At 48.4% G+C, this 8,956-nt stretch overlaps 1 protein-coding gene across 1 annotated transcript in view; it reads right to left on the bottom strand.

Moving 5' to 3' along the window:
• The window catches only part of NIPAL4 (NIPA like domain containing 4), a 53,055-nt gene extending 48,384 nt beyond the window's left edge, over nucleotides 1-4,671 (bottom strand). The window contains exon 1 of the mRNA XM_015428367.1: nucleotides 4,532-4,671. Coding sequence (XP_015283853.1) covers nucleotides 4,532-4,577 — 46 coding nt within the window. The 5' untranslated portion in view covers nucleotides 4,578-4,671. The remainder of the gene's footprint in view (nucleotides 1-4,531) is intronic.
• Between the last annotated feature and the right edge of the window lie 4,285 nt (nucleotides 4,672-8,956).

Raw genomic sequence — 8,956 nt, 5'->3', positions numbered from 1 at the left:
CCCAAGCGAGTCCCGGCGGCTCGCAGCCGCCCGGGCCTCGCTGCCCCTGGCCGGCTCCGAGGCGGCGGCGAAGCCGGCTGCAGAGCGTTCCCTGCGTATGTGCAGGGGATGCTCTGCCACTTTTGGGGGGATTTAACTATCCCCCCCAATATTTTTTTCAGGTTTTAAGATTTTTGTGCACACCTGGGGACCGTCCCAAGTGTGCACAAAAATCTCCCTCCCCCCCAGGTGCCCCCGATGCACGGATTTAGGTATCTGCACACCAGGGGAAACTTCGGAATTAGATATATAGATAGAAAGAATAATCTCCATCAGGAAGACTGCTCTATCTGAAGACAGGGGTATCTGAGGACTCTATGGGAGGGGAATGACTCCTTTTCAGTGGTTCTTTCCATTGCCTTACAAGCCTCTTTATGGGAATTTTAAAAATGGCTCCCATTCTTTTCCTTTTTGCTCAATATACCTACATCACCAATAGGACCACCTTGTGCCAGTAATGGTGTGATATGGTATATTAGAGTGCCATTCTAGGATGTGGGAGAACCCACATATAACTTTTCTGGCATAGAAGCTCACTGGTGGACCTCAGGCCAGTCACACTCTCTCAGCCTAATCTACCTCACAGGGTTGTTGCACAGGCGTCAACTATGGGGGGCCCCTCTGGACTTCATGCCCTTCCCCAAAATTTTCCAAGGGTGAATGAGCCTCCCCCCCAGGCAACAAGTGCCAGTTCAAAACTTTCCTGCAGCTTGCTCTGTGCTGTTCCCAGCATTGCATCCCCTGTTCTCCAGTGTCTCCTATTTCCTGCTTGGAAAGAGGAGAGAGAGCCTTCCTTTGATTGGCTGAGGACTCCTCCCCCTTCTCCTCTGGAGAGGGAGGAAGATAGAAAGAACCAGGTGGTGGGAATGGAGTCGGAAACTCTTTTAAGAAGACTAGCAACATTTTCTTCCTTCCCCAATGTTTATGTTCTGGAGACTTCCAGGATGCCGGCATCCCCCCCATCCCAGCCAGCCTGGGCACTGAGCTCCAAAGTGAGGACTTTGCAAAAGAATGACACAGCCTTGAAGCTGCTTGTGTCTGGGGTCATTTCTTGCCATGTAATAAAAAATAAGGTAGCACTCTTTTCTTCCGTTTATCCCTGTGTCTGTCTGGGGTGTTGATTCTCTCACTCAGATGCTTTGAGATAAGGACAGTCTTTTTTTGTTAATTAACTCTGCTTTTAGTTTTCTGAGGCCCCGGTCACACGGGAGGTTTAGCCCCGCAAGAGGGACGGATCGGGGATGCAGCAAACGGGCGCGATCACACCACAACATCTGGGAAGCGGCACGCCCCCACCCCCGATCCGTCCCTTCAGGCCGATAACGTACAGCAAAAAAAAACCCTACAAAAGAGCAGTACCTACCTGAAACGCCGCAGCAAGCGCGGCCGTGGGATCACCGGCGCACCCGTCTTCAGGAGCATTCGAGGCTCCCAGCAGAACTGCGCATGTGCACACATGCACAGCCGGCTGCCTCGCTCTCCCTTCCGTGGCTTCCCCCGACATCTGATCATGCTGGGGAGCAACTGAGCCGCGGCTGAGGGGATCTGTCTGATCCCGCCGCCACGTGTCTCTTAGGGTGAGGCTCTAAAAAGCCACACTTTGGCTGCGTCATTTTCCCCCGTATGACTGGGGCCTGAGAGAGTTCTTTAGAGGTGTCCAGGTAAGGGCTTTCACTAGGTTATGGGAATGAAAGCTTGCAGCTTTCTTTTAGTTTTTCTGCTGAGTTGAGCTGTTTGAAAGGTCTGAAGTCCCTCCCCCCCCCTTTTACTGAAATGCTTCTCAGTTGCCTGAGTCCTGTTTCAGGCCCCCTTCAATGGCATGTTAATGATGCTTGTTGTCAAATAAACACTTTGGGGGAGTTTAGGATGAAGGACGTTGTAGATCCACGAATTAGGGTGTAATCCTAAAGATACTTTTCTGGCAGTAAACCCCATTGATTAAAGTTAGAGTTACTTCTGAGTAGACCTATTTGAGTTTGTTCTCTTAGTCTGATATCTTGTTGTTGTTGTTTTTTTTAAAAAAAACCCTGACTGGTTATATGCATGTGATTGTGATGAAAATCTGAAGTAATTATGGAAATTGCAAGTCACTAAGCTCATTCAACTGCAAGGATTCTTTGCTTTTGCTTTTGCTTGAAATCAGCTTAGATGCTCCTCACCTTTCCGGCAAAGGAAGCCTCGAGGGCACAAGTAGAGCTCCTTAAAGAGATCATCTTTGCATTTGTTGCTCCCGCCCTTGTTGTTATTGGCGGTGTCCTCCTGTGAGTTACATTTTGGCTTTATGGGTAGGTGGCTCAGAGGTGATGAAAAGTTGCTTGGGTTTCTCTCAGTGCACACCCTGACCATGAAAGGGGTAACTCTCAGGAAGTAAAGCAGAGGGTTCAGCCTCAAGAGGGCTTGTGGCTTTGCATTTTTGAACTTTTTGGTTTCAAATGGAGGTTTGAATCAAAACAACTGTTTCCCCCTTTCTGTTCCCATCCCCCTTTAAAGCCTTTTTAACTCTATGAATTTTATTGCATTGGTTTTGTATGGGCTGTTGCCTGTAGTGTGTGTGTGTGTATAAAACCATGCAAAAAGGTAATTTTACCTACTAACGTATCATTCAGAAGAGAACCTCCATGATCAGAAACAGTGTACCGCTGATTGCTGGACATGGGAGTGGAGAATGAAAAGTAGAGTTGTGGTTGTGAGACCTTCCTATGGCATCTGCCTGCCTATTAGTGGGGGCAGAATTCAAAGCTAAGTCTGGTCCAGCAAGGCTGTGTTTGCTTTCAAGTTTCTTCCTTCCTAGTGATGTAGAATTACCAGGTGTGTGTTGGTGTGTGCATGTGAATGCTTATTTCACAAAACTTTAATGTGATCTGTCTTCTAGACAGTTGCTAAAAAGAAGACAGGGCAACCTTTACAAACATGAACATCCTACTCTATGTAGGGTTGCCAGCCTCCAGGTGGCACCTGGAGATCTCCTGCTATTACAATTGATCTCCATGTGACCAAGATCAGCTCCCCTGGAGGAACTGGCTGCTTTGAAGGGTGCACTCTTTGGCATTCTACCCTGCTGAGGTCCCTCCCCTCCCCTCCCCTCACCCTAACCCCTCCCCAGGCTCCCCACCCCAAATCTCCAGGTATTTTCCCACCCAGAGCAGGCAACCCTAATTCTGTGTATTTAAGGTATGTGTTCTGATGAAAAGTATGAATGATCAGGGCTATTTTTGGGCAGGAACGCACAGGAACGGAGTTCCGGCTGGCTCCCAAGTTGGCCATGCCCAGCAGGAACTCATTAGCATAATAGGCCACACCCAACAGCAGAAAGGAATTAGGATCGCCTACATTAGGGGTGTGTGGCCTAACATGCAAAGAGAACAATGCAAAGAGAACAATGTAAGTTGCTTTGGGTCCTCGTTGGGAGAAAGATGGGGTTATAGAAGAAGAAGTCAATAAATAAATAACGTATAGAACTTTGCCCTACGTTGCAAGATTGCTTCTTGACAGTATTGGGTAGCCACTGGAGAAATCTCAAGTAGAGTTGCCAATGACTCTAGAAATTCCTGAAGCTTTGGGGACAGAGGTTGCAGAGGGCAGAAATTTTGGGAGAGGAGGGAGCTCAGTAGTGAATGGAGTCCATAGAGTCCTCCCACTCAAAGCTACTATTTCCTCCAGGCAGGGAAGGTGGTCTCTGTTCCCTGGAGATTCCCAGTTGAAATTCTGGGAGAACGCCAGGCCATACCTGGAAGTTAGCAACCCTACATGAGACACTTGGGGGGGGGGGTGTCTGTCTGTCTGTCTGTCTCTCTCTCACACACACACACACACATAAACACACACACCTTCTTCACCAAACATAAAATGCAACAGCGCCTTGTCTCTCGAAGCCACAGTTTCGGCTCAATTCGAACGTTTACAGAATCCCTACCCCAAACCCAGTCCACTCTGGGCTTCCTAAATCTGACAACGAGCGAGCCACCAAACCAGATCAGCAACAAAACGGTCTTGCAAAACGAGCTGCGGTTCGGAGTGAAACTTTTGCACAATGACTTTCTGGGAACGCGGTCGCGCTGCGGGGGAAAAGGCACGGCGTCAGTCTGGGAAAGCGAGTCCAAAGCGCCGGCTTCCGAAACCCCCTTTTGCTAAGCAGCCGTGTTCCTCCTCACACCGCGACAAGGGGCGAGTGGGCCAAGCCAATAACGTTCTCTCTCGACGGGGCGTTCGTCGTCTCAGGTTGCCGCCCCAGGAAGCAAAAGCCACCCAAAGCCAATGTACAAGACGCGAACGCGAGCGGTTGCTTTTAAGAAGCAGGTCGGCGCTGGAAAAAGACCAAGCGCCCCCTCCCTCCCCCCGGGTGCTGACCGTTTCAAGTCTGGCCTTACTCCGAACAGTGGAAAAAAGGGGTGGAAGTCTCTCTCTCCCCCCAGGTCTGGGAAGAGGGAGAGGAGGGAAGGAGAGTCACCCCTCCAACTCCTTCCTCTTCGTCCCCATTTCCAGCCCCACTCACCATTGGAACAGCTGCTGTTCACCCAGAGCGGCTCCGGTCGCTCCATGTACTTGTCGCTGCCAAGGCTCAAGAGAGATCAGCGCATCCCCGGGCAGCAGCAGCAGACGCCAAGACGAGGCCGCTGTCGGAGGGCGCGGAGGCGTGTGTGCCAGCCGGATCGTCTGCCTTTCGCTGCTCTCCTGCTGCTGCTGCTGCTGCTGCTGCTGCTGCTGCTCTGCTCCTCCTCCGCCAGCGATGGGAGGAAGCCCGAGCCTCGCCCCAGCGTGTGGTGCTCCGGGCAAAACTAAGAGTGCACCTGCACCTGCACCAGCCGGCTGCTCCACTCCGTGTTCTTTCTCCTCCTGGTTCTCCCTCTGCCTGGCTCAATGCGCTTTTAGCTCCAGCTACACCTTTATTACAGAAGACAAGCAACTTGGCATGTCTTTCCCTTCCTTTTCCCTGCGTTTAGAAATTTATTTATTTCGATTTCTTAACTGCCCTTAACCGCGGTTTACAACAACATAAAATCCAATACAACTTTTAAAACCAGTTAAAACTACAAAAATTCCATTCTAAAACATTCAGCATAAGTATTTAAACACTTTAACAAGATGGCACGATTAGCGGTCAGATTTTCATTATTTCCATGAGGGGGAGGGGAGGGTACTGGGCAGATGTAGAGAAACTGTCACTGGCCTCAACCAAAGGCCTGGTGGGACATCTCTACCTTGCATGCCCTGTGGAACTTTAATAGATCAGACAGGGCACAGTGAACCAGTGCTTATATACAAACACTTTGTATGGTAACCATTTAAGTCCATGTTGTTGAGGTTGTTTTACACATTCTCACACTGCCTTATGGGAAGTGTATTCTCATCCCATATAATTTAATTATCTGACCTGACCATCTATGATCCTGGAAGAAAACCTAAGAAAAAGATGAAGCATACTTGTTGTATTGAAATTTCCCACTTTTGTTGTCCCACTGTAATATATCCTAATGATATGTTTATACAATCACATACATTTAATTTTATGCAAAACCCGAGACCATAGTTTTAGAAAAAAGAAACACATATTTGGAAAACATGAAATAATTAGTACTGGATAGTAAAGGATGGAATGAAATGACATGACAGGTGTGCTGGCCTGGAAAGATTCTCAAATTATTAATTAGAGTGATAATTAGAAGACAAACTATCTGAAAGTCCAGAAACCTATGCCATGCAATAGATGGGTATAGTTGAAGGAAGCTTGATATTTTTACAGATTAGAATGACTGAAAGCTCTATGTCTGCAATTCACATGACACTTAATTTAATGTGTGAAATTTGCCACTATTGGTATTGTATTTGCTATCCCAATAATCCTATATGATGGATCATTATTAGCCTCATTTTATAGTTGGGAAAATGAGCTCAGTACTAACTGGCTCAAGATTACACAATAGGAAGAAGATGGATTAAAGTCTGTAAAGTGGTCATCTGTGTTAATGTTGCTGTTAGGGTTGACAGCTCTGTGCTGGCAAACCCTGGGAGGTTTTTAACGGATGGAGCTTGGGAAAGTGGAGCATTGCTGAGGTGGTGATGTCACTTCTCTGTGAATGTCACAGCCCCTCCCACTCTAGAATTCCCCTAATCTCTACAAGGATGTATATTGTCACCTTGCTTATTTAATATATATGCAGAGTACATCATGCGAAATGCTGGCCTGGATGAATCACAAGCGGGAATTAAGATAGGTGGGGAAAAGATCAACAACCTCAGATATGCAGACGATACCACTCTAATGGCAGAAAGTGAAGAGGACCTAAAGAGCCTCTTGCTCAGGGTAAAAGAGGAGAGCGCAAAAGTGGGCTTGAAGTTCAACATCAAAAAAACTAAGATCATGGCATCCGGCCCCATCACTCCTTGGCAAATAGAAGGGGAAGTCGTGGAAGTAGTGACAGACTTCACGTTCCTGGGATCCCAGATCACCGCAGACTGTGACAGCAGCCATGAAATTAAAAGATGCCTGCTCCTTGGGAGGAAAGCGATGGCGAACCTAAACAGCATGATAAAAAGTAGAGACATCACCCTGCCAACTAAAGTCTGCATGGTCAAAGCAATGGTATTCCATTGTCTGGGAACAATGGGTGCAGCTGACAGCCAAACTGCTGCCAGCACCTTCCCCTACCCACCTGTTGGGGCAACTGAGGTCAGGGGTCTGGTATTGGGGCTGGAAGCAGCAGAGGCAGTTGGAAATTAGAGCTCAGTGCTAGGGTCCAACAACATAGTTGCAGTGAGCTATAAGAAGACCCCATAACACTCATGAGTGGCTACTTTTACTCCTCTCTCCCATTGAAGCAACTTCCTCATGCTTCACCCGGCAGCAGGTGTTATGTACGTGGACCTCCACCAGGGGTCTGCGGACTGGCCAGAGCTTGGATCCTAGAACAATGGAAACTTCGGATCCTGGATCCCCCAGCCCCAACCAATAGCCACCTTGGCGGGACATTTAAACCCTCCAATGAGAGTGGGGGGTGGCTGGGTGGATATGTATATAGTTGGCCCTGTTGGCCGTTAGAGTTAGTCTTTGTTTGTGTGAAGTACAATAAACGTGTGCTACAGTATGTCGTCGTCCGAGTTCTCCATGCAGTGAACCCAGTACTTTTCAGCAGGCTTTGTTACAAGTTAACACACCAAAATTCACTCCCGTGCCCCATCACAGGATACATAACCTCATTGTGCCTTGTGGTCCAAGCCTCCAGTCCTCCAGGGGTGGGATGGGGGTGCCATCATCCAAGAGCAGCAGAGGGAAGAGATGCTGGCAGACTGCACCTTTGTTCCCAGCAAAGGGGGTAAATGAGACCCCTTCTTTGCCAAGAGAGAGCTGATGAATGCCAAGCACCCTTTCAGCCTGCTCCTTTCAATGTGAGCTGTGCACCAGGACAAGCCTTCAGCCTGCAGGTCTGTGTTCCCTACCCATTCGATGATGGGCCAACCGCTGGAGTGGGCTGTGGGAAGCTGCTTGAGAGATGAATGGCTGGCAGCCAGCACTGGGCCCCATTTGCCCCAAAGCATCTTTGCTCCCCCCATTCTGCCCAGGCACAATTAGCCCCTCCAGCCTATGGAGCCCATCTTGGTTGAACAAGCATGAGCAAAGGAATTTGAAGGCAGAAGCTTGCATGCCATGGTGTTGGATCCCCAAGCATCGAGAATAAATCCACGTTTTCAAGAAAAGCAAAATTTATTTCAAAGCGTTGGAAAGACACTCAAACACGTTCTTTGTTAGAACTGGGGATACACAGGTAGGGCAAGCATAATAAAGGAAATTCAAACAGACACAGATCCAATGAATAACATTCCCGCTGGCGGGCTAAAGAAACGGTTGCGCGCCCAGTCCATGAGAACCAGGCAGAACATCAGACAAAACACAGGTGCAGTTCCCAAGCGATAATCAGTGGCAAGCATTACAGCATCCTCTCCTCCACAAACCCTCCAGTAGATTATCTTAGGCATTCCAGCAGAGAAGCAGAATAACAAGCCGGGTGCAACAGGGGAAGGATATGTACACAGAGGTCATAGAAACATAATGGCAGCTTGCTGACATACTGCCCCCCCAAAAATACATCTTAAAACACACCTCCCGGGTCGGGCGGGAGATCTCCCGGGCTGGGCGGGAGAACTCCCGGTTTGTCCGGGAACTTCCTGTGGAACCCGCGAATCAAGTAAGGGGCCCGAATATCCCCTTCTTCCACCCATTCACGGTGCTGGGGACCGAAATCCACCCATTCAATAAGGTACCAGAGTTTACCACGTTTCAATTTACAATCAAGGATGTCAGCGATTTCAAAATGTTCACCACCTTCCAGAATAACAGGTGGAGGAGGAGTAATCGATGGTCTCCAGGGAGACGGACCAGGATCTTTCTTCAATAAACTCATGTGAAATACAGAATGCAGAGCACGTAAATTTTTTGGCAAAACCACATCAACCGCAACATCATTTATGACTTTACGCACTTTGAAAGGCCCAATGAACTTCCATCCCAATTTCCTGCTAGGCCTCAACATCTTAATGTTCTTGGTTGAAACATAAACAAGGTCCCCAGGTTTCAGATCAAATCCCACCACCCTACCCTTGTCTGCCTGGGCCTTGTAAGCAGCTTTAGCTGCATTAAGTGTCTGGCATAGCAGAGGCCATGCGTCCTGTAAGGAAGTACACCAAGAATTAGCATCCCCAATGGGACGTTGGCCCATCCCCTCCAGAAAAGGAAGGGGGGGCTGTCGTAACCAGAGACAGCTTTGTAAGGAGACATGCCCGTGGAGCTATGTACAGTGTTGTTATAACAATATTCAGCAAGAGGCAACAATTCACACCAATCATTTTGTTGATAATTAGTAAAACAACGAAGATATTGTTCCAGGGTCTGATTCACTCTCTCCATTTGGCCGACAGTCTCAGG

The sequence above is a fragment of the Gekko japonicus genome, unplaced genomic scaffold (genome assembly GCF_001447785.1).
Source record: "Gekko japonicus isolate JY-2015 unplaced genomic scaffold, Gekko_japonicus_V1.1 scaffold635, whole genome shotgun sequence".
NCBI classification, from domain to species: domain Eukaryota; kingdom Metazoa; phylum Chordata; class Lepidosauria; order Squamata; family Gekkonidae; genus Gekko; species Gekko japonicus.
This window is presented reverse-complemented; position numbering and strand designations above follow the sequence as displayed.